Raw genomic sequence first — 27,221 nt, 5'->3', positions numbered from 1 at the left:
TATATACAATAAATTGATTTCGCGTATCGGTTCAATTACTTCCGTAGGAAGTATCGCGACACTTTGATATCGATCGGGAAGATCACCCGCACCCGACGCCGTCTCACGATTCGACGTCTAGCCGATAGACTAATTAAATCGCTAATGAAATTGGTAATTGATCCCATGTTCGAGCGCGACCTGCACTCCCTTTCAATAGCAAAAAAACATCTTGCTCGTGTATATCATCCTTTGTTAGATAATTAATTGGACTCGAATCGATTATTCTGTGAATCTATTAACGATATCTCGCGAGAATCTCTCTTCTTTCGTCGTATTTTATCGTCATCGGACGGGGATCGAGAAAATATTCATTAATTAGCGTGGGATAATTTATGCGGGTACACGCGTGGTAAGATTTACCAATGTATATATTTTTTGATCGTGCTTGAAATGATACTGATTAATTAATTATTGGATGATTGCATAAGTTCGTGCCCGATTTTCATAGATGGCAACTTAAGTTGCTGCATGGCGGAGTTCTATTGTTTTCGTGTGGTAATTGTTGCTTACACCGAATAGATGACGTTGTCTTATGTCAATTTAGCGTCAGACATTGTTCAGATAAGTCCATTTGTGCATAAGAGAAATCATTAAAAATGGAGAACGAAAGGTGCATTTGCGGCATGTAATGCTATATGAATTTCGGAAAGGCGTGAGTGTTGGGATTGCACACAAAAATATTCAAAGCGTTTATTTGGACCGCGCTCCTGCTCTTCGAACAGTCAAAAAGTGGTTCGGCAGATTTCGAAATGGTGATTTCAACATGGAGGATCAACCCCGCTCTGGACGGCCTTCTGGCATTGATGATGACATTGTGCGTGCCTTAGTGGAAAAAAACCCAAGGATTACAACTGAGGATATTGCTGAGAGGCTGAACATCGATAATTCAACCGCTTTTCGTCATTTAAAAAAGCTTGGATACATTTCCAAGCTTGATACGTGGGTGCCGCATCTCCCGACTAAAAGGAATAAGCTGCAGGAAAACTCCAGGAGTTGCAATGGGAAATTCTGCAGCACCCGCCATATTCTCCAGATATTGCGCCTTTAGATTATTATCTGTTCCGGTCTTTGCAGAATAGTTTAAATGGCAAGAATCTCAATTCCGAGGAAGCTGTCGAAAACCATCTTACAAACTTTTTTCAAGAAAAACCAAGTTCTTTCTTCAAAAATGGAATCGACAAGCTTATAGATCGTTGGAAAACCATTGTAGAAAAGAATGGAGACTATATAATTGATTAATAAAAGTGTTATCTCTAAAATATAATCTATTGAAGTTTATATTTAAATCGGGCAGGAACTTATGCAATCACCCAATACAAATACAATAATGTACGTGTATGATGTGACGGGATTATAAATTTCACATTTTGATTAAATTAAAACTAGCTCGAAAAAAATAATTAAACGAATAATTAATGAATAACATAAGCGTAATTGACGAATATTCATTATTCCGAGATTTATTTCTGAAAGTAGGATGCAAAAGATAACGGGGTCTTACAGACACGCGCCTTCGGCTGAATCTTTTAATTGCTAATATTCGACACTGTCTCTCATGACTTCATCGCGTAGATCTAAATTCTAAATAATTAATTCGGAATAAATGCGGATTATCCTGTACACATTTACTTTCCGCGACTCTAAGGCAGAAAGATCAATATGATTTCCGGAAACTGTTCCGGTCCAGCTCGCCGAACAGTGAAATAATAATCAAACGGCGAATTCGGCGAAGCCGGCACGACCTCAGGGATCCGGCTTAATAGGAATTATTCGATAATTGAATCAGTTGCAATCAGTTAACAATCTGTCCGCAAATTGTGTACAGAACTGGATTCCGATAGGGCGGCGCGTATATTAAAATTGGCGAAGAATCGTGCCAGATTGGGAGAAATTTGGGAGAGATTAATTATATGTTTTTCTTCTTATTTATGTTTCATCTCAAAGAAGATCGATATATTTGTGAAATTTCGCGTAACAAGATTATATACATTATATTGATGAAGCGGGTAATTTTCGTAGATTTAGCGACAGATTAAACTAAATTATAATATCTTAAAAGGATAAATATGTTTTAATAAATCTCTTGCAAAATATATATTTATTAAGAGATGATAAATATCATTTAAATTTTATTTAGGGGAATATAAGTAACATAAATAGCGCAATGTGTTTTTAATTATTTCTTGGCAGTCTTTTCTCTGTTGTACAATAGGTATGATAAAGCTTAAAATTTTTCTTCAACAATTTTTTGTTTCGTTAAAATTATGTGACCGTTAAGGATGTAAAAGTTTTTAAGGATTTACAACTTTGTCCAAGGGAAAAACGATTTAAGTTCAGATTAATATCGTTGAATCGTAAAACAGGCAGTTGGATCCTCGCAAAGCAGGGGGAGGATATTATCCGAAATTTATCTGAAAAACTTTCAGGGGGAGAGACCGAAACGAGTGATAATGACCAACTGCTCCCGACTATCAGAAGCTATTTCGGCAGATTGTAATTAACCCGGATTAATCGCAACAATCTTTCGTTGAAATGGACGAACGTGTCGAAAGCAAACTCGAGATACAATTCGACAATCAAAAATATTTGTTTACGTCAAAAATATTTTATTTACATCAAAATACGAATTTTTTTCTGATTTTATTTTCATAGTCTTGTTAGTTTTTTTTTTCTTATTCCTTATTTTTTTCGATCTGAGAAAGCACTCATTAGCAATTAAGGAATTTATAATCCGCTACAGATATTCCACATTCTCGTGAATTTTCTCGGGAATAATTCTATTTCTCGATTTTCTGTATATACAATATATATATATACACAATCAAAGAGATACGTTGTTACATTTAAATGTACAACGACTTCTCCATTAATCATTATTATACAATTACGACATTTGTATGCACATTAATCAAATATCTAGACAACTCGAGCGACTCTGAGCGACGTATGTTCAGCGCCAAGAAGGCTGTAATCTACATATTACCTATGTAATTAGCATATCATAATGTTGGAAGATTTTGCTATTCAAGCTATTCGTAGATATGAAAAAGTACGTAGGCTCTAAAAAATATATATAACCAACATATTTACTAGAAATCACGATATTACGAGAAGTTTTCTAAACTTCAAAAGTTTTTAATAAATTTGTTAAATTAATGATATATTTATCAATAAATGATAAATATTATTTAGAGAAATATAAATAGCATAAATAGCGCTTTTCTCTCTTGCGTTGTAACGCACGATATGAAAAGGACATCTGAGGAAGTGATTGTATGTGACCGACTTAGATAAGAACTTACATAGTATACTAAAAAAAAAAAAAAAAAAAAAAAAAAAAAAAAAAAAAAATGCAACACTATTTTTTATAATGACATCAATAGGAGTGAAAGAGAGTGTCACGGCACAACTTACGCCGAATTGGCCAGAAAATATTGTAGATATTCACAAACGTATCGCACAACGAGAGAAACCATCGATCGATATCGATTGATCCAACGATAGACAGAGAGCTAATATACTCTACGCGTGTCACAAGAACACGAGACTACTTTCTCCTTTCTCTCCGGAGGAAAGAGAGAGAGAAAGAGAGAGTGTGTGTCGAGACTCCGCGGAACGATCCCGCGGAACGGCCGCGGATTCGGAAACTGAACGACTTCGACAGTTGGGGGAAACTGTCGGCGCTCACTGTGTGTGACGAGGGAGGAGGGGGAGGGGGGTGTTTTCCTACCTACCTACACCTCCTTCCTCCCCCGCGAACCCCCTCCGGGGGGGGGGGAATTTCCTCCGCACCCGCGCCGCTCACCCACGCAGGCAGACACCCACGAGAGCGCGAGCGTCTCGAGCCAGGAACGGTTCGCGTTCCCATGACGACACGTGTGCCTTTCTTCCTCCGCTCCCCTGCCCCCGGCCATCTTCCTATCTCACCCCCCCCACCGCCCTCGTTGCTGCTTCTTTGTGACGCGCACGCGCCACCGACCGGGCACCTCGTGGCAACAGGTTTTAAAGTAGCTCGCGTGTGCCCGGAATCGGGCACACCATGGGATCGGGACGAGCGATCGATAGAGATCGAAGCCGCGTGACGCGACGGCGGCGATAGACAGAGAGAAAAGAGAGAGAGAGAGAGAGAGAGAGAGAGAGAGAGAGAGAGAGAGAGAGAGAGAGAGAGAGAGAGAGAGGCGAAGGGAGATAGAGCTCGAGTTGCGGTCCAGGATCCGGATTATCGTAAGCCTCGTAACGCTTGGATTTCGCAGGAATAATGTATGTCGCGGCAGGGAAAAACGACGCGAGTCGAGATCGAAGTGATTTTGCGAGCGCAAAAAGACGAGCTTCTTTCTTTCTCTCTCCCTCTTTTTTTTTTTTTTTTTTTTTTTTTTTTTTTTTTTTTTTTTTTTTTTAGCGACAATACGACCGGGACGCGAAATCAAAATTGTTATTACGACGGAGGTTTACGATTCCGCCGGGTTGAAAACCATTCTGGATTTATGCGATGGAAGGGCGAATTATATGATATAGGGTGTACCTATCCCAAGAGCTCGGCTATCCCCTTTTCGATGATGAATTCTTCGAATTCGTTTGAAAAATATATGAATCTTAAAGAATGGACATAAGCTGTATTTCGTAATAAATATTTGATCTGCGAAAGAAAATATTTGTATCGAGAAAATAATTTATTTTTTAAAATTAATTTTTTTAAATTAATCATTAAATTATTTTTGTTTGTTGCAATAATTATATATATATATCTTATTAGAAGAATTTTACACAGATTTGTAATTATATATTTTATATTATACTTATTAATTATATTCATTATATATCTATATTTTTTTAGTTATATTTATTAATTTTATTAAATATTTATTATATTATATTTATCAAGTTTATTAAAAATATATTTACTGTATTATATTTTTATTAATAATATTATATTTGCCATTCTAAAAGGGATAAATCAGGAAGAAAATATTTAGTAAGCAACAAAACATTAATTTTTTTTTCCAACCAAACATATAGTTTCGTCATACGACAATGAAAAGAATTTGAAATTGTGATTCCGATATGTCAAGCGAATTGAAACTATCGACGTGCCCCTTTTCCATATACACAATTGTTTTGGTCTATCCCACAGCTGTTCGAAAGAGAAATGATGTCTACTTGACAGAGAAAACAACCGTATAAAACCGATTATCTGTGATATTCCTTTTCTGTCTCAAGTTAGATGAAGTGGAAGATTATCGTGAGCGATTCGCAGAAATTTCTAGAGTCTGACTGACCCGCTTGAAAGCTAGCTTTTATTGTTAGAGAAAGTTGCAGCGTATCTTTTTTTACACTGTTTCAGTATATGGGGATCTATCATATTTTCTTTCGCTTTTAGTGAATGCGATTTGTTAAAAAAGTTTGAAACAGTATTTAGTAAAAACTCATCTCCGACAAAAGGAGCGACAAGGACCCGATCTCTAGGCAGGTTACGTAAATCTTTAATTTCAACTTACATTTATTAGTTTAAGTCCGACAACACGAAACGCGACATCGATTTTCGTCGATACTTTTTCTCTTATAATGTGTTAATATAGGAAAAAGAATTGTTTTTTTTTTTATTATATTAATGTATTACTTTATCCAAAATGGTGATATCAGGATTGAATAAGATAAATCATCACGTGTAGGGATGTAAAGGGATCGATCGACCCTTTGTTTAGACAACTCGTTTCGCGTCCCTGAATACATCTGGGGTTTCACCCGGAATTTTCTCAATCGAGTGATGGAATCTGTGATTACAATTAAAGTACTTCATACTTTGAAGATATCGCACAATCCATTGAAGATTCTCTCCATTCGTGAACAAATCGATCGTATTATTATTGTATACAACATTTTTACTCGCATACCCGACGTTCCATTTTCTATTTAGCGATAGAAAAAAAAAATCCAGTTGTTTATTAATAATTTTACCAGAGAAGATGTGGTTTCTTAGAAAAATTAGCGTTTACGTAAATAATTTAAAATTAGATAGAGATATATAATTGCTATATGGGATATTAATATTATAATATACGAAACGCGGAAATTCTTGACAAAGAATAAAAGGAAAAATATGAGTGAGTTTTGTGGTTTATTTTTACGTTCATCGGAATCTCTCTCTCTCTCTCTCTCTCTCTGTCTCTTTCAATCATCAAATTTCAATTAGCGTCGACGTAGAACGCAAACTGTTATCGAAGAGATCGATACACGGCGCCTATTAGTACATCAAAGTGTCAAACGGAAAAAAAATTCCTTGTCGTCGGTCGACGTTTTTCCTCGTCGATGTTCATGGAACAAATTGGCCCCTGAATCCTTCTCCAATCATTCGTCCCGTTCGAGGAAGGAGAAAAAAAAGTTGTCGCGACTCGTTTCTTTTCGGCGATTTATCCGATTTATATACGGTTCTCGATGTCGCTCTTTCCGCGCAATTGGAAAATTTATGCCCTTCGATCACATTGCTCGATCGTGATCTCTGCTCGAATAAGATTTTTTTTCGCCGAGTAAAAAGATTTATGAGCGCGATTGAGCGTTGCTCGCTGATCCCCCTCATTCGCGGGAAATGAAATATCTCCCGGAAATAAGAAAGAAGAGCATAAAAAAATCGCGGAAAAAATATTTATGAATTTTTTTTCATGTACAATATAAAAGACTTTTAAATGATTTGCGGCTCTTAAAATATTGATAATGGATTATTTATTCTATCAGCGAATAATTAAAACTCTTGCCCTCGATCCCGAGCGATCGTGTTTTCGATAAATAAATAAAAAAAAAAAATAATAATAATAAAAGAAAAGTTATTTGGATTCGATACAATTTCTCGTTCGATTTCGAAAAATATATTTGAACAGCTTCCGAATTTTTTTTAAATATTTCATACACGAGTTCCCGTAAAATGTTTGATAATTTCGTCAGTATTTCATGTTTCATTGAATCCGCAAATATTTCGAAAATATCGTCCCTCAAAAAAGGAACTCTCGACACAAATGGCTTGCAACGAAGCTTGCTCGCGACTGCGATATTAATTATTTACCGAAACGCGATGTCATTAGCAAAGCACGAATTATACATGTTGCGATATTTACAATCCAACAGCCGTCTCGTTAAACAAATGAGCCGCATAGGCCGGATATGAGAGTAACAGTAATAATAATTATATGCATGCGCGCGTACACACGATGCTATTTCAATTATCACAATCCATCATTACGAAACTCGGTAATATCTATTATATCAATCGTCTGTATACGATTGATTCAGAGGAAGAGGGAGTCCTTTGCATATATGTTGCGTTGTGTTGGAATTACGTAATGCCAATTACATAAGCGCACTTTATACCCATTTTTATTTGGATAAAAATCACGATACAGATGGATAATATATATTGAATAAAAATAGCGTGTTGAAAAATTTTGCTGACCTTCTGCAAATTGCTACGCAAAATATGAAATCGCAATGTCGATACAAGAAACGCGTATAAATCATAAAGAGCGCTGTAGATTTATATTGTGAAATATCGTAGAACCGAAAGTAACATGATATAATAAGAATCGCGAATAACAATATCGGATCGGGCGTGATACTCTTCGTCGATGAAATTTCTTGAATGCGACAAGCATATCCTATCTGTCAAGAATATATTTTATTAGTTAGAATACAGGGTGGCCCCGAACGTTCCAGCCAGACTTTGAGATCTCATAGGAAATTTAATTCTGAACAAAAGATTTCCTACAAACACGGGTCGAAAGATGCTTCCTTAAGAAGTTATCGCTCAAAAAACCTGCGACGCAAAGGAAGAGCAAAAGGTGAAAAGAAAATGAAACTTAAAAAATTTCTTGAAAAAACGATGAGAATAAAAAATAAAGATCTTTTTCTTTTATGAAAATAAAATTAATTTTTTTTTTTTTAACTAAAATAGCACGTAATAGTAGAAAATGAATAAAATATCCCCCCCCCCCTAGCCCCAATACACTTTCGGCATCGAGTAATGACCGATCTAGTCGCTTTAAGGATCTCCTCCTGATTTCAGCTTTAATCGATCTAACAATAAGTAGCAAAAGCACTTTTTGTACCTTTGAAACTGATTATATCAAAATCTATGGAACGTGCAACAATCATTTTGATCTCATTTGAAAGATGATTTAATTGTCTACAACTTTTGTTTCGATACTTTTTGTTAAAAAACGCACATTTCCCATGATATTTGGAAGACGGTGTAAAATAATCACGATTTCAGAGATTTTTGAGCGATAACTTCTTAAGGAAGCATTTTTCGATTTATATATATTTATAGGAAATTTTTTGTTCAGAATTAGATTTCTTCTTAGATCTCAAAGTCTGGCTGGAACATTCAGGATCACCCTGTATAATTCGCAACATTTATCATTATAACTTTTCATTCAAGTGTATGTCTTGTTAATTTATAATCTTAATTAAAATATGCTTGATTGTTCACGAAATGTAGAAGAACTAATGATTATATATATATATATATATATATATATATATATATTTTTTCAAACAGTTGTATAATTAAAGCTTTAATGAACAAATAATCAATATTGAAGGCTAGAAAGTCGCGAGTACTCTCGGCCTATATTTTGAATTTAAATTAGCATGTAAATTTGCGACAGCTTGCTGATAAATTTTGCGATGCGAATCAACTGTTCCTGTCGGCAAGTCTACGAACATAGACTTCGGGAGTTCACCTCGATTTTACGCAACGGACGACGGACGTTTACGCAATCTTAATTATGCAGGCCTTGACGTAACATTAAGGCGATTACCAGTGAACACAGCCGGCAATTATCGCACGCATCGTGACGGTGCGTCGCGAGTCCAACGGTGGCCTCTAATTCCGACAATTATTGCACGCGGTTAACGCGAATAATGCACTTAACAACTCCCGTTTACAAACGTACGATCAGTCTTCTTGTACAATATATCTTGCGTCAACCTGCCGCAACGTCGCACAACGTCTGCAGCCCCCTCCCGCAGAATTTCCTTTCCATATATCCCCCTCCCGCCCTCCTCCCTTTCTCATGTATTATACGGATCGATTATAATTGTATCTGGACATACGGGACATTACGTGTATCGCGTGTAAATTAATGCTATCATTAAATTTCAGTCGCGTTTCTCCGATTAATAGCGCAATCTGACAAGCTCTCTGACAAGTAATAGGATTTGCGAATCTTAAATCGCGATCTAAATCAAAGACTTTCAAAGCTTCGGTTCCCCCTATTATACTGTAAGGTTTTTTTTTGTTAATTCAATTTCGGATTTTTTTTTGGGGGGGGGGGGGGCAATTGTTTACGGAAATCTCAACGCGCGCGGCTTTATATCTTTCTTTCTCTCTCCCAACTGATTCTTCCTTACACGGATACACACAGACTGAAAAGACGAAGACAGATAAAATCTGCTATCGGGCGTCCCATTGCGAGGGAAACCTAGAGGCCGAAGTTTATTAGCTCAACCCTCGGTCAAGAGAGAGAGAGAGAGAGAGAGAGAGAGAGAGAGAGAGAGAGAGAGAGAGAGAGAGAGAGAGAGAGAGAGAGAAGAGACTGAGAGATATAGCAGAAACATAGTAGCGTGTATAAAAAGAGGTCATCATCATCAGCTAGAAAAATTAATAAAGCATAAATACAGAAGGGTAACGTATACCGGTGTAATTAACACCGGTGGGTGTTAATTACACGAGGGGTGTTGATTTCGCGCGAAACTTGGGATATATAGAAAACATATAAGGGCGCCTCCAGCCGCATAAACGAAGTGCTTTTCCCCGACGTGACGAGGATGGGGAGGGGGGGGGGAGGAACCGAAGTCCCCCCTTGGGCAAAAGGAGGAAGGAAACACAGAAGGGAGGAGAGAAGGGAGCGATTATATGCACGCCGCGAACGGTCGGACGATTTCGTTTGTGCCACCCCTTGCTGGCAGATGTCGGATGTCTTCCTGACATGGGACTGTGTACGTGGGCCTCCCACTCTCTCTCTCTTTCTCATTCCTTTTCAAAATGGCAGAAGTACAAAGTATTTAAGGGCGTGGGCCCGCTCCCCGTCTGGACCGTTCACGCCTGACCTTTTTCATCGTGGGCCCGGACAAAGGAAGTGGGAAGCTACTTTGGGTACGGATCGCTCGAACTTTTGCACAATGACCTTTTCGCGCTGATCACGAGGCACGATGATAAAGGGTAAACATATTATGTAACGAAAGTTTTCGATAAAAGTGGTGAATACACAAAGTCCATAGAGTACGATGGACGAAACGTAATTCGACAAGTCTGAAAAGAAGAAAGAAAAAAGGTTTTCGCAGTCATATGATTATGACAGATCCAATGATTCATATTCTGCGCGATTTGTATTCCCTCGCACGATTTTCTTGAAACGAGAATCCACCCTAAAAAGATGAAACCGTCCGTAATGATCGGTTATCAGCGGCGCAACTCGGCCGAATTATCATTAAATGACATTCGCTGAAAAGGATGAAAAAGTATGGGGGGAAAATCCGCAAGCGAACAAGATGGTTGATATCGCTTTTGAAATCGCGATCGTCAAACAATGGAAGCGCATCTCAAACATCGCGCGCCGCTCCTAATTTAATCCCTTTAATCGATAGCGGCGCCGCACGTGGCCGATTATTTTCGAGGGGAAAACCCGCGCGCGCACAATATCGAAAACCAATAATCAACGACAAATGTTGCCCGGTCCCTTCCCCCTCCTTCCTCCCCCACGCCACGCATCACACACGGTCTGATGTTTCAGCGACGCGTAGTTTACACTCGGCCTCGATTAAATTACACCCGGGCAGAGCAACAGGCGGATATATGCGTGAAAGAAAGAGAAGGAGGGATTAATCTCTCTCTCCGACGCAATTTATCGCGCTCGCACGTCGCCTGAAACAGTAATAATTCCATTATATTGTCGATAATTCGATTATATGAATACACGATGGACGAATCAGCTGACTATTCGAGGCACAAATTTAAAGCAAGCTGAGACATTGTGTAGGGCCGATAAGAAATGTGAGAAAAAGATAGTAATTCCCTCTCTCTCGATCGACATTCATATATAGGATATCCTACACGAGTATACGTATAAATTAATAATGTATTCGAACGGAATGTAAGAAAAATAAAGAATGATATAAAAAGAGATTATAATAAATATTGAATTAGATAATAAATCTCAATAAATTACGTAAACAATGAACTTTTCGATCAAATACAGCAAAATTCTGTGAACGTTTTATTTTCCATTATTTTTTATTAGTTTAAAAAATAAACGAACTTAATACTTGAGAAATAATAATATTAAATGGCGCTTGTGTTTTTACTTATTTGTTTAAATAGTATATATATCTTTTTTTATCAAATGTGAATTTAATCCCTTCATTTTTCGAAGAATGCGAACACTTGCGTTCCGCTTTGTGGTAAAACAAAACTGCTGCGAACACGATAATTAATAACGTCGCATATTAAATCCAAGAAACAAACAAAAATTGAAAAATTGATTTCTTTTTCATCCTCCCAAGAAAATGAACCGCTGAAGTCAGCGATCGTATCTTTAGAAATGGCTTAAATGGATGAAAAGAAAATCAATTAACATATATGTATTGAGTATGTCGTTGAATTAATTTTAATTTAATCAAAATAAAGATGAAACGCCAAATAAGATGTCAATTGTTGTCATGCAAAAATCTTTGCCGAAATTTAATTTGCCACATCTGTCAAATTTCCTATCCTTTTTCTTCCCTTTCTCGCTCTATATCACTGTATTAAAAGGAACGATTCTCCGAAAATTACCCAAGATATCTCGGGTTCGCTTAAATCGCCGTTCGCTCGATGATGAAGTAGCAATAAATAAACGAATCGGGGAAATTTTTTGACGCACGCGCGATATTCTTGACGAAAGCGAATCGATATAAATATTGATAAGCAGCGCGGAAGTCCACGACGAAGCAGGAGAAGAACGAGAGGAACAAGAACAACACGAAGAGGCGGAATGGAACAAAACAAACTCGGAAGGAGAGAGAGAGAGAGAGAGAGAGAGAGGGAAAGGAGAGAAAGGCCAAGTTCGTGACCAAAATAACGTTCTCGAATCTCTCTTGTATGCTGACGCACAAGAGCAAAAAGGTATGAAACGATTCGAGCAACACCGGTATCGTCTAGAGTCGGCGACCTACTCGCTTCTACTTATAAGTACTTCTCTCTCTCTCTCTCTTTTTCTCTTTAGGAAGCCACTATGGTGAGAAGAGACCTGCGATAAATCGCTCTTCGGAGGTAGAAGAGAGAAGCGAACGTTTTCTGCCTTACGATCTCGAAACAGATCTCCACAAACGGATCTGTAAAGATGGAAAAGGGGAAGGGGAAAATGAAATCTACGGGACAAATACCATTGTTCAAAAACATCTCGCAAGTCTTTCTCCGAAAAAAAAGGCCCGCGGGTGCGCTCGCCTCGTATAATTCTCGGCGACGCGCGTTGCGTATAATTAAAATCTTTTTCCCATCCCGCAAAAATCTCTCTCGCTTGCTCTACAGTCACGTCGCTTCGACGTCATAAAACGATCAAGAATTTCCCTCAATGCGCAAATAGATACGAGCGATCTTCGTTATATTATGAAAATTAAGAAAACAAAAAAAGGAATAGAATCGCCTGCGTTACTTTATAAATAATTAATTATATAAACGACATTAATAAGGTAACTAGGTGCGTCAATTAATGTTCATATAAATTTAATAAATGGATATTTTTTGCATCGCATATATGATGAACCACATGTAAAGATATTCTACAATGAAAATAAACTGCTATTTTTAAAAATCTATAAAAAATAGAAACAATTATTTTCATGTATGTGTGTGCTGATATAAGTTTTCTTATCGTTATAGAATGGCAAATAAAAGCGATTAGATTGATTTCTCTTTTAGTATGTGTTACATTGAATAGAATAGATGAACCTACGGGAAAGAAATTGATAGTATATCTAGAGAATTGAGTTTAAAAACTATTTTTGGAGAGAAAATAAACTGAAACTTTTACAAAAATTATATGTAGATAATTGTTTCTGGATATATAATACAATCAATAATTTTGTATTAAAAATTAAGTTATATTTATTAATTATTAGGATATTTTTGTGGAATCCCAATATATATACAGGGTGTCCCATTTTAATATCCTCAGGAAAATATCTCAAAAACCAAGCCCGGAAGAGAAAAATGTTTCAGACAAAAGTTGTTTGGTTTCGAGGGGGCCATAAGATGGTACCATTAATTTGACCTTGGATAATCATTTGAAGGTCATATGAAGGTCAACTTTAAAATCTTAAATAGAAACCCAAATTTTTTATTTAGTATTCTTGTAGCTGACATCGAGAGCTTTCCAAAACACTATAATAAAGTATTTTTTCATTAAGTACTTTTTGAGTTATTTTATACTTCAATTTGACATATTTTGATATAAAAAATATCTCGTAAAATATTCAGTTTTCGATAATCTTACCGTAATACTTTTATGTACAGGATAATGAGACAAATTAATTAGTGCCAAAAAAAAAACAAATCATTGTTTATAAAAATACATTGTGAATAATTTTCTTAAAAACAATTTTTTTTTTATACTAATCGATTCGTCTCATTATTTTGTACATAGAAGTATTACGGTAAGATTATCAAAAACTAAATATTTTACGAGATATTTAATTTTTTATATCAAAATATGTCAGATTAAAACATAAAATAACTCAAAAAGTAATTAATAAAAAAATACTTTATTATAGTGTTTTGGAAAGCTCTCCATGTCAGCTACAAGAATACTAAATAAAAAATGGGGGTTTCCGTTTAAGATTTTAAAGTTGACCTTCACACGACCTTCAAATGATTTTCCAAGGTCAAATCATTGTCACCATCCTATGGCCTCCTCGAAACCAAACAACTTTTGTCTGAAATATTTTTCTCTTCCGGGCTTGGTTTATGAGATATTTGCCTGAGGAGATTAAAATGGGACACCCTGTATATGTAAAATATATATCCTTTTAGTTTTCATTCATTATTGTACAAAAATTCAATACTTTATTTGTATTTAAACGGCAATCCACACACACATCTCTCCTTCGGAATTACCTTATATAATATCCTCTAAATAACACATCCAAAAAAAAATTTTTATCCATAGCACTAGTTTCGCTTTAAGCGTTTGAAAAAATCGCGTTCAATAGTAATATTATAAAAAATGACGAAACTTTGGCAGACGCGTGCAGCAAAATTAATATCCCCCAAGTGTACAGGCAATTTAGAGAAAATATTCTGGAAATCGGCGCGTTTCGCCTCGGGACTTTCACGGGCGCGAAAGAGGGAAAGGGACGGACTCGGAACGCGGGGAAAAGAAGGAACCGAATCTGCTTCGTCACGTGGCGTAGCCTCTCTTGGCACTCTCGGGCCGAGTGATTTATTGCCCCGCCTTCCCCTTTTAACCCTCGATACCTCGACGAGCGTGCAGCAACCATCCTTACCAAGCTTGAAATATTATAATCAACTTTACTCCCGTCTTTTATTCCTTATTTCGCAGAAATAAATTTCCTATCCACGCTAGTCGAACGTGGCTGGAAATCATGAAAATAATGGAACGCAAGTTTCCGCAAGTAATTATTGATATTTCTAAGAAATAACGATTTTTTTAACTCTCGGGGGAGATCGCTTTCTACGCGATCTCATTTCAGATATATTCATCTGACATCTCACTTGATTTCGCATCTGAAAGAAGAGACCACCGTCTTTTTCCGCGAGAACGCTTCTCTTTATTCATCCCTTCCTCATCCCGACTCCTCGTAACTTTTTACCCTAAGTATGTCAACGTTCAACGGAACTCTCTATCCATAGGCTTTGTCTTCTCTTCTTTCATATCTTGTCAAAGATAGTACTGTGACGCGTTTTCATCGTTTTCTACGCTACTCGGCTTCAATGCGATCACGGTCCATTTTATCTCTTTGTCACTGCGAAGCGCCGCGATTTCACCAACCCTCTCTGCGTGACTCGTCGAAGTATTATAAGCGATATCAGTGAAATTTCGCTAGAATTTGATAGGAAAATGCAATGATATTCTTTAATTCGAAAGATTATAAAAACTCATGAAATAAAATTACACATTAAAATCCCTTCGCGAAACTGACAGCAAAGGGGGAAAAAAAAAAACCCCAGTATATTTTGAAAATGTCCAAGAATTATTTAAAAATGTAAAAAATATATTATATTTTTTTATTATTATTCTTTTCTCCGATAATATGCAAATTATGAACAAATCTTTCTTCTTTTCGCTTTAAAAACTTTTAGGAAATATTTTAAGCATTCAATCGATTTCGTGAAAGTAATTTCAAATAAGAAGTTAAAAATACAGAGAAAATTATTTTATAAAATAAACAATATGTATGTGCATATTCGCAAAAGACAGAGAAAGAGAGAGAGAGAGAGAGAGAGAGAGAGAGAGAGAGAGAGAGAGAGAGGGAGGGAGCTGATAAGGCGACATTATTGAATCGCGTATAATACGTACTTGGAAACTATCGCCGATAAGAATTCAATACGATTCGCATCAATTGCAAATAACTGTTAGAAATAGACGGTATCTAAATTATTGTAATAAGTAAGAGAATCGATACACAGATTACAAGGCAATTCTGAGAAATTTCAATATTAATTATTTTCATGAATTCATCGAATGATATTTTTATTAAATATCCAGTACCATCGGCACGAGGTAAATTAATAAGGAACCGCGCCGATTTACGTCTCATATTGCTCGTATACGAGTTGCATATTAAAGATAACGTTGGAATTTCGCGAGATTTACTTAATCGAGCATATATCGAGATTAATAAGACGGACGTATATAATACGCGCAAGCGTTTAATTAATACTGCGCCTCGACTCCTCGTCGATTAAGCGAACGTTGATCGACTATAAACGGTCTTTAACTCGGCCCGGAATTCGCAGTAATTAATTAGTTTGAACCATCGACTCTGGCCTCGGAACAGATTAAAACCCTCGAATACGACACTTACGCCGATTACGCGAGATACTCAAGTCGTCTTTCTTAATTGCATCGTAACAAGTTTCCGCGAGGAACAAGGGTGTACCGCAAGATATTTGTAAATCGCGAGATACATATATACAAGCCGTCGCTTTAAATTAAAATAACAAACGTATATACAAGCAGCATTCTCCTCGCGAATGCTTGTTTATAAATTCTATAGAAATTTATAAATTAGCTTAACGTTCTTTTAAAGTAAGTTTTCGATCAAATTATCCGTGAAAAAAAGAATCTGTATGACAATCGCGTGTAAATATAAAGAGGAAGTAGAAAAGAGAAAACTTTACGAAATCTCGACAAATACAAGAACCCCGGAAGAGATATTCAATTCGAATGAAACTTGGGTTAATGATAATTAAATATTAATTACTGAAAGGGGAAAAATGCGCCCCGGTGATTTCGCGAGCGATTTCTCCGCGACGCGATTCCTCGGTATCAAAATGAGACTTTCCATGCGGGAGAGCGTCCTGAGGCGACATTTACGAGGGATAGTTTCTCGCGTTACCAGTGAAATCCTGCGGCTAAGCAGTCGTTTTTGATAGATGGCAATTGCAACTTTCTCGACGATACGGTAAACCGAGCTGGCCGTGCGTCCCTGCCGAGAGAGACGGTGTTCTTCGCAACTGGAAAGTGCGGCGACTCGTTTTGCCCCATAATCATCGACACCGGGGTCGATGTCCACGATATTTCCGCCGCAACGGGTGATAAATAGCAAAATCCTCAGCGCGTATGAAAGACGCGAATACGAATCGCGCAAAATTTTCTTCCACTTTTTGCGTATTTTATGGTTAACCTCATGTTTGGAATCATATATATTTTGTATGTATATATATATTTTTTTTTTTGCAAATTTTATTTGCGACGAAAAAATATTTTCGCGCGTGCGGAAAAAGATATTTTGATATAAAGTAAATTATTGAAGGAATTTTTTATAAAAATAGATATTTGGATATATATATATATATATATATATATATATATATATATATATTTTCTTTTTCGCGAAAAATATTTTCTCGCAGTGATAAAATTTGCAAAATATCAGAAATAAATTCTACGCACGTACCACGCGGATTTATGTTAAATGCCAAGGTTACGCTAAAGTCACACCATAATCCGTAAATCGTGGCCGCTACCGCGGTCGGTCGGTCGGTCGATCTCCTCCCCCGTAATTGCATAGTTTGTATCACAAAGACTTTCTCTCCGTCGGCGATCGTCTCCATCAAAGGCAAGCCAGCCACCTGAAAACCTCAATACTCAAACGCCTCTATGCATAAAATCCCACACAGACCGAGCCCCCTCCCTCCCCGGTCTCTCTCTCTCTCTCTCTCTCTCTCTCTCACCGGTATCTGCATCTCCCTCTCTTTCCCATCTTTCCGATGATTCGCGAGAGTTTGCATCGAACGGAGAACAAAAAGGTGGGGTTCAAGGCACTCGCTCCAACGACTCTTTTTCGAGACTGATGCCCCCTCCCCCCTCCCCTTTTCTCCCTCTTCGATAATCGTTGGACGGACCGCGAAAATATCAAATATGCGAAGGGCAACTTTTTTATGGTCCTCCCTCAAATCGAAGTAATAATATTATAAATCGAACTTCTCGCTGACGACAGGCGCGCGCGTTCTCGTCTTCGAGGAGAGAGGTCTGTCATAAATATTCATTCGACGGATCGCGATCCGCGCGTAGACACAGCTTTGTCTTCGAGAAGGTAATACTAAGCCGATCATGCAGCGAATAATGTATCGCCGGTATTTGGAGCATAAAAGTGACCCGATGCGCAGGGTTGTTCGCAAGTGGGACGCGTTTATCGAGAACCCTCCCGCCTCAAGGGTTATGATTTACTTTGAGCTAAGAACTCCAAGTCGAACATACACAAGAGAGCGTACTGTAACTCAGTCTCGGGGATTTGCGTCTAGATACATGGGACAATATTGTCATCGTTGGGTGCAATTCACACGTGCGATAGCTAGGCGATAGTATTATTCGGGATTGGGAAGCAAACGCGCGTTACTTGTAACGTCGTTACCGTTACAGTTACTTTTTTCTGTTTGTAACGGTAACGGTAACGTCGTTAGGATAGATTTAGAGTAACGGTAACGAATAAGCCGTTACTTTTATCGTTATTTTTTTTTGGTTCTTTATTATCTTATATTATCTATTCAATAGATAGATATATTGGGTGATTGCATAAGTTCGTGCGCGATTTAAATATAAACTTTAATAGATAATATTTTAGAGATAACACTTTTATTAATCAATTATATAATCTCCATTCTTTTCTACAATGGTTTTCCAAAGATCTATAAACTTGTCGATTCCATTTTTGAGGAAAGAACTTGGTTTTTCTTGAAAAAAGTTTGTAAGGTGGTTTTCGACAGCTTCCTCGGAATTGAGATTCTTGCAATTTAAATTATTCTGCAAAGACTGGGACAGATAAAAATCTGAAGGCGCAATATCTGGAGAATATGGCGGGTGCTGCAGAATTTCCCATTGCAACTCCTGCAGTTTTCCTGCAGCTTATTCCTTTCAGTCGGGAGATGCGGCACCCACGTATCAAGCTTGGAAATGTATCCAAGCTTTTTTAAATGACGAAAAGCGGTTGAATTATCGATGTTCAGCCTCTCAGCAATATCCTCAGTTGTAATCCTTGGGTTTCTTTCCACCAAGGCATGCACAATGTCATCATCAATGCCAGAAAGTCGTCCAGAGTGGAGTTGATCCTCCATGTTGAAATCACCATTTCGAAATCTGCCAAACCATTTTTTGACTGTTCGGAGAGCAGGAGCGCGGTCCAAATAAACGCTTTGAATATTTTTTTGTGCAATCCCAACACTCACGCCTTTCCGAAATTCATATAGCATTACATGCCGCAAATGCACCTTTTCGTTCTCCATTTTTAATGATTTCTCTTATGCACAAATGGACTTATCTGAACAATGTCTGACGCTAAATTGACATAAGACAACGTCATCTATTCGGTGTAAGCAACAATTACCACACGAAAACAATAGAACTCCGCCATGCAGCAACTTAAGTTGCCATCTATGAAAATCGGGCACAAACTTATGCAATCATCCAATATATTTTTTGAAAAATATTTTGTAGCCTTCTATCATAGGCTGTATTCTGATAGTCACTGCCAATACTGAAAATCTATAGTAACGTAAATTATAGATTTTGCAATACCGATAGCGAATATTGGAATATACTCTTAATGATATCGATATTTTCTCTTATCAATATTTAAAAACAATGTTTGATAAAAATTTTCGACTAAATTGAAATTTCCAAATTACAATTTAAATTCCTATAAAGATAAGTGTATTAAAAAGTAAAGATATTAACATAAAAAATTAGAATCATTAAATAAGTTTAATATAAAAAAAACGCTTGTGCTATATAGAGACTAATTTAGAGTTTTTAATTGTAACATAGATTTTATTACATTAAATATCGATTATTAAATAAAAACAAAAACATAACGAAAAAGTAACGAATCGTTACTTTCCAAGGTAACGGTAACGGTAACGCGTTACTTTTTAAAATTAGTAACGAGTAACGGCGTAACGAGTTACTTCTTGAAAAAAAAAAAAAAAAAATAACGATAACGGTAACGCGTTACTTTTATAGAGTAACGTTCCCAACCCTGGTATTATTATAACAGATGCAGTTATGAGAAACTCGCGACAATTGAGATTAATTAGTCTCCTCTCTAGATTTATGTGACAAAATATTTTTGGCTCTAGACGGATAAACGCGAACGATTATCGGCAGTTTGGGAGTCTCTAATCACGCCGATCGTTGTGTTTATGATTTTCCTTTTTTTTCGATTAGATCGTTCGATGCACGATGAAAGATTTGCTTCGATGACAAAGTCGCAGTTGAACGCATAATATGAACGAGACATAAGAAGAATGCATGTGTTGCATCATGTTGCTCGCATTGTCAGACGTTAACGTCATCGCGATTCCGTCTCACGTGCATTGTAATTAATAGTGCACCAGACAAAGAACGTATGTAACTCCGTTAAAGAGAGACTAATATACACCTTCCAGTTCATATACTGATTGTTTTTCGCGGAGAGAAAGATCATTAAAAATAATTGTAACCTTAATCCACAAAGCGTGGATGTTAAAAAATTATCGATCTCGAGAAAAATTGTACAAATTGACGATTGGATGTAAATTGCGATAGGACGAATAAAGAAACGTAAAAATCTTAAGCGAACGGAAACTTCGATGCGAAAGTTTAACTTCGCGAGATAATACTGAGAAAATACAATACATTTCGACAGACGTTTCGACGGACTTGGAAGGCTTTTAATTAAATATCTCAGCGTGGAGACTCTCTGTTACTTACCGTAAAACCGATACCGACGGTGGCCGCAAAGTTTCCAGGCTGGAATCTTCCGGTATCGAACTGGACCAATAACGAGGTCTTGCCGACTCCGCTATCGCCGAGGAGGATTGTCTGCAAGCACACAATAGCGCATGAGTCGTCGTCGTGTGTAATCGGCATTGGATTGCCGAAACTTCATCTTGTAGAAAAAGCGGTTTATTCCATGGAAGAGAGAGAGAGAGAGAGAGAGAGAGAGAGAGAGAGAGAGAGAGAGAGAGAAATTTTGCGCTATCTATCTCGAGGAAGAAAATTTTTTAGACATATATTTTTCTCCGAACTAATATTCTTCCAACGCGAACATTTCCATGTTTTTTTCTCTCCCTATGGAGAGCACCGTATAAATATTTTGCCGCTGTCGTTTTGGCGCGAAACGAACAGCTGTACTGACAAAGAGCTTACAAAAGCGTTCGCGAATGTAATTACGAGGATCAGTTTTCCGGCTCTAGTCAAGTTCGGTGCATCTCTCGAACGCAATCACTGTCCTATTTTGAGACCGTTTGATCCGCTGTGTACGAATCGAATGAAAGGAGAGGGAGAGAGAGAGAGAGAGAGAGAGAAAGAGAGACACAAACAACGGCGACGAGACGATACTTCGGACGCGTAGCTCGTTCCAATCAGTAGTAACGTCAAAGTCGATTGTCATCGATAAACGATCGATACGCAACGAAACGCACCGATGTTCGTCTTCATACTTGGACATCTATTTGCATTCATCTCGCGATTCGCGATGCTTGTTTAAAACGGATCGATATCGCGGACTATCAACATTGTTCTCCTCCTTGCGCAAGCTTCCGTAGATGGCAGACCGATCTATTCGAATGAATATACGATACATACTTGTATCAGATTCGATCGTGGATATTAAATAGAGAGATATAGTAAATAAAAAAAGATATAATATTATTAAAAATTATTTTAATGTATTTTATCCCGAAATAAATACGGTAAGCGATGTATATAATTCTTGATAATTTCGATGAGATAATTTTAACGATACTGTATTGAATTCATATCTCAATGCTATCAAAATATATAATATATAAAAATATATATGACATTCTATTAGAAAAATAAAAGTAATTCTTGATAAATAAATTCTTGATAATTTCGAGATGATAATTCTTTAACAAACTTAAGTTTTGCTGCAATGAAAATCGAGTATGCTTGTGTTAGGAAGGCGTCGCCATTCGCAATTGTCGTAAGACAATTTTGTATCGATTATTGTTAACAAGATATTCATAATTAAAAAAAAATATGGAAATGTCATAAATATTTTAGACCATTGAGGCTCTATCAAATAGTTTTCTTTATTCAAACTTGAGGATTTTTCTTCAGATTTCTGAATATGAATCCGTTATCAGAATTGAATTCAAAATGTCGAGACCAATATAACAAATACCAAAATTTAAAAAAATTGCCAAGATCTTTATTAATTTCGTTGTTTTGAATTTGCCGATTTTAATATCAGATTCATATTTAGCAATTTAGAACATTTTTATCAATTTAAATAAACATTGAAAAAAATGTTTTTTTCAAATGATCTCGTCTCTCTTTCTTATATTAGAAAGAACATTATTTTTCGAGTATCGAGTAAATATTACTGTACTACTGTACTGTGAACTGTATATGAATATTACAAAACTAGGAAAAAAAAAAACTTCTCCTTTATTTTCTATTTCTCCTTCTCGATTTATTTTTTGTTCTATATTATGAGACCACCATGATCGTTGTCGGACAATGGCGAAAAGATTGATACGTTGTTCGATGCACTAGAATATCAATGCCATCGCACCTGTAACGAAACAAAACGTAGGTTCGCAGGTAGGTGGGTTCATATGGCTGGCAGGTGCGCCTCCATTGTGTTCTGATCGTTGTCCTTCGCCTGACGATAAAAGCACGTCATCGATCGGCGAACGGGCAATAAGTGGTTAAATGACATATACTCTTAAGACTCTTTGCGCTTTTTAACTGCCAAGAAAGAGAGAGAAAGAAAGAGGCGCCTGTACATTGAAATAGAAATGCCTTTTTTACGATGGCGTACGACGGCGATATTTTTAGACTTGGCGTTCACGTGATTCTATTATACTTCTCGGATCTGACAATGAGTATAACTCGTGCACCCACATCACTATCTAGAGAGCTATCATTATCGATAATATTTGTTATACTTTATAGGATGGATATTTTCAAAAATGATTCTAAAACCGAATAAAGTACATCATTGCCCAGGAACGGTAAGAAGGTCGTTAAAAATACTTCAAAACTTTCTTTTCGCACACGCTTTTATATATTGGGTGATTGCATAAGTTCTCTCTCTCTCTCTCTCTCTCTCTCTCTCTCTCTCTCTCTCTCTCGTGCCCGATTTAAATATAAACTTCAATAGATTATATTTTAGAGATAACAATTTTATTAATCATATAGTCTCCATTCTTTTCTACAATGATTTTCCAACGATCTATAAGCTTGTCGATTCTATTTTTGAAGAAAGAACTTGGTTTTTCTTGAAAAAAGTTTGTAAGGTGGTTTTCGACAGCTTCCTCGGAATTGAGATTCATGCCATTTAAACTATTCTGCAAAGACCGGGACAGATAAAAATCTGAAGGCGCAATATCTGGAGAATATGGCGGGTGCTGCAGAATTTCCCATTGCAACTCCTGCAGTTTTCCTGCAGCTTATTCCTTTCAGTCAGGAGATGCGGCACCCACATATCAAGCTTGGAAATGTATCCAAGCTTTTTTAAATGACGAAAAGCGGTTGAATTATCCATGTTCAGCCTCTCAGCAATATCCTCAGTTGTAATCCTTGGGTTTCTTTCCACTAAGGCATGCACAATGTCACCATCAATGCCAGAAGGCCGTCCAGAGCGGGGTTGATCCTCCATGTTGAAATCACCATTTCGAAATCTGCCAAACCACTTTTTGACTGTTCGGAGAGCAGGAGCGCGGTCCAAATAAACGCTTTGAATATTTTTTTGTGCAATCCCAACACTCACGCCTTTCCGAAATTCATATAGCATTACATGCCGCAAATGCACCTTTCGTTCTCCATTTTTAATGATTTCTCTTATGCACAAATGGACTTATCTGAACAATGTCTGACGCTAAATTGACATAAGACAACGTCATCTATTCGGTGTAAGCAACAATTATCACACGAAAACAATAGAACTCCGCCGTGCAGCTACTTAATGCCATCTATGAAAATCGGGCACAAACTTATGCAATCATCCAATATTTACGCTTCTTTAAGTTTTAACGATATTGTATTGAATTCATCTCTCAACCAAGCAGCTAGCAAAATATATAATATATAAAAATATATAACATTCTATTAGAAAAATGAAATAATCTACACACTCTTTATAGAAAAGTTCTCCAGTATAGAATATTTTCTCAACTACTATCGAGATGAATTCAACAATATATAATAAGATCGTTGAAGATTATTTAAGTTAGAACAAGGATAAAAAAAGATGATATTTCTTAATTTTGAAAGTTAAAGTTGTTTAAGAATGGAACCGCACGTGAAAATAGTATCCCACATATTCCACTTATTCTTGCACAAAAAGTAAGTTCCTTTTTTTTTCTTTTTTATAATTTCGGACGCATTCTCTGTATAATAAAGCACGACACGTAGCTAAGTGGATTTACTAATTAAAAGATTGTTGAAATTGATTGTACAGCGCGTAGAAAAGGGAGATCAAACTTGCAATTAATAATCACGACGTGACTAAAGAGCGTTCTTATTGGCAAAAATCGTTAAGCCAGCACGATCTCGACGTTCAATATCCCGTTGCTCTCCGCTTGAATCTTTCGCAGAGAGATCTTTTTTCTCTCGTCTTATCGAGCGTGCGCCTTTCGAAAGAAACTTTCCGCTCGAAGATCGCAATCGGCGACCCGTTAAGAGACAGAAGGGCGAACGCGCGAAAAGGATCATCGCAAAACGGAGAATACTCTGATTTTAGAAGCCGGCTTTCAGAATCTCGTTTTTCAAACGGGATATCGAATCCTCGGGTGAGGATCCGCGCCCGGATGTCACGTCGCGAGGCCCCGAGAATTTACAATTCCCTAGGGGGCGGGGGGGCCTCGCGGCAGCGGCGTCCCCTTCGCGAGTGAGAAATTTTCATCGAAAGATTCGCAGGGACCCCCAGGGGATGGTCGTGACGAGTGTCGGCGAATGTGTCGGCCTCAGGGGCGGAGAAACTTAATTCACTGCCCTAACTTCCCCGTCTCTCTCGCTCCCTTACGCTACCTCTCGCTCCTTCCTGCGTTCATTCCCCTCCTCTCGCTTTCCTTTTCTCTCCCTCGCTCTCTTTTCGCTGCCGATCTACTACTATGTTCTCCCCTTCCCACCACCCACGGCGAAACCCCGTCGCTTCTTTGTAGATGGTCGCCCTACCGCGCGTTTTCAATTAATTGCCAAGTAATCACCGTGGGTGAGCGAGCGTTAAGAGCTCACTGCGAACCAGAGAGGATTTCCTTGTGCGATGACCGAGTCGCGTGAAACCTTCTCAAAAGCCGTTACATTGCCGGAGTTGTAAGGATTATTTTTATCCGAAGAAATTGAGATGAAAAATGAAGATATAAAGGAAAACTGGCGTGTTCCGACATTAAAATTTGACGTACGATAGTAAAACGCAAGAGCTTCTTTCCATATACACGCATACTTTGAAAGGAGTATTACAAATTAAATATTTATTCTGATTAATGTTACGTCAGTTTCGATTATTTGCTCAAAAGCCATACGATTATACAGAATAGGTAATCCCTTAGCTCTCTCGACTCGAAATACCTCTGCTATTTTAAACATAGGAAAATTGAAGCTAAAGGACCTCACGGTTTCGTGTTGCGTGTCAAATGGTGACAATAGTTTCGTTTTATGGATGGAAGACATGAAGGAAATTTAAAAGTTGATTTTATCTTTTTAAATAAAATGATATTTTTTTATGATCGAATTCTACAGAGCTGTAAATTCTGCGAAATAAAATATTAAAGCGCACGTGTTCCTACAACTAATAAAGTTTCATTTAATCTAAGTTAGCGTCACGGCTTAATTCGTCGATTTTTCCCCTTAATAGCAGAAATATTTCGAACGAAGAGAATTAGTAATCACCCTGTACATATAACTGATAATACGATAAATCTATTGTCATCGATTCTCTCTCTCGTTCTTCTGTACGAAGCTTAGTTCGCAAAAAATATGTACTTCATCTTCGCAATCATAAATTACGAGAGCTATAAATATCTCGGTATTCTTAACGGAAAAAATTGATTCGAATCAAGCAAAAAATCTCTAGTTCAAATATAAGATTGCATTTAATAATTTTAGAATCTTGTTACAGATTGCTGTGTGAAAAATTCAACTTTCAAACACGTGGATGTTTGATCAGGTGATTATAAAATCCGCGATATTTCTTGCAACGAATATGTTTCTTGTGTATCCGCCGTGAAACAATGATTAACGATTTCTTGTGCGATCAGTTGCGGTCACTCTTTGCATTTTTAGTCATTGGCGATTTACAGCCGTGCTTTTTATATTTTTTTTCGCGACCACACTCGTCGCGATAAATATTTCTTTGTATCGCAAGTTTATCTATGGAAAATTTTTTTGTGAAAGATATCGAAAGATATGAAATTGATGCCCTATCTCTTCTTTACATTTATTCTCAATTTTCAATCTATTTTCTTTTGAAACTAATATTTAATCTATAATTTTGTCGAAAGCTCCCCCTTAAAATCCCTAAATAGGAATTGTTCGTTTACTGACTATTTGAAGTAGAAGGTAGAAGTTGAATTCTTAATTAAACTTATGTTGAAGATCTTCGCCGGAATCCATAAAGGGGAAAAAATTGAAAAAGAAGCTAAATTTCGATTCGAACGTCAAGAATGTTAGACTGTCCATTATAATAGACTCTTTTTAATCATATACATTCGTGGAACACAGTCCATAACTGAAACGGAAATGTAAAGTTGAATACGCGATCGGTCAGAGCAGTCATAAAAAGCGTGATCGTAAAACGTACCGTGAAAACAAGCCGTAAAAATTTACAGATGACGATGATGCGGAATTCACAGGTTGTCACAGCTGTGATCCTGCCAAGCGACTCCGCCCTACAACGGTCTTTAATGGAGAAAAGTTTTACGAACTTCTTTCAATCGGACACATATATAGTTAAAGCTACTTATTCGCGGGGATAGAGATCCGCCAAAATGGCCGCGAATGGATGCATTTATTACACACAATACGACTATAAAAATAAAATATCTATTATTTATAAATGTCTTTACGCGTAAGTCAATTACAAATTGAAACATTTCTATACGACTTTTACTTGTGTAGAATTTGTGCAATTTAACAGAGTTTAAAAAAAATAATATCGGTCGCTAACAAAAGCGAGTAATGATAATACGCGTGTCGTTACACATGTATACAAATTTCCGCGACACATGCGTTCGTTTAACGCGCGTCCGTTGCGATAATGCGTATATGCATCGTGAGCAATTCCAGAATGCATGAGATATCGCGTTACGCATTCACGACCGCGTGCTTCTAAAGGTGGGTATACACTTAGCGAACGAACGCCGAACGAACAGCGAATGCAAACGTTCTTTATTATCAGGATTGGGGAAGTTACTTTATAAAAGTAACTCGTTACCGTTACAGTTACTAAAAAGTAACGAGTCG

General features: G+C 37.1%; 1 protein-coding gene across 8 annotated transcripts in view; it reads right to left on the bottom strand.

The window, feature by feature from the left end:
* LOC138944723 (ras-related protein Rab-37) overlaps positions 1-27,221 on the bottom strand; it is a 93,557-nt gene that overhangs the window by 39,512 nt on the left and 26,824 nt on the right. For 7 of the 8 annotated variants that reach the window (XM_070315634.1, XM_070315631.1, XM_070315635.1 and 4 more), the window contains one exon: positions 20,499-20,609. In XM_070315634.1, the coding sequence (XP_070171735.1) occupies positions 20,499-20,609 (111 nt within the window). Of the gene's footprint in view, positions 1-3,456; positions 3,935-20,498; positions 20,610-27,221 lie in introns of those variants that run through there. The other variant, XM_070315640.1, reaches the window with a different exon arrangement.

The sequence above is a fragment of the Polyergus mexicanus genome, unplaced genomic scaffold, assembly GCF_030449975.1.
Source record: "Polyergus mexicanus isolate NDT 795.1 unplaced genomic scaffold, iyPolMexi1.0 SCAF_2, whole genome shotgun sequence".
Lineage (NCBI taxonomy): Eukaryota > Metazoa > Arthropoda > Insecta > Hymenoptera > Formicidae > Polyergus > Polyergus mexicanus.
Note: the sequence above shows the minus strand (reverse complement) of the source record. Positions and strands in the feature narration are given on the sequence as shown.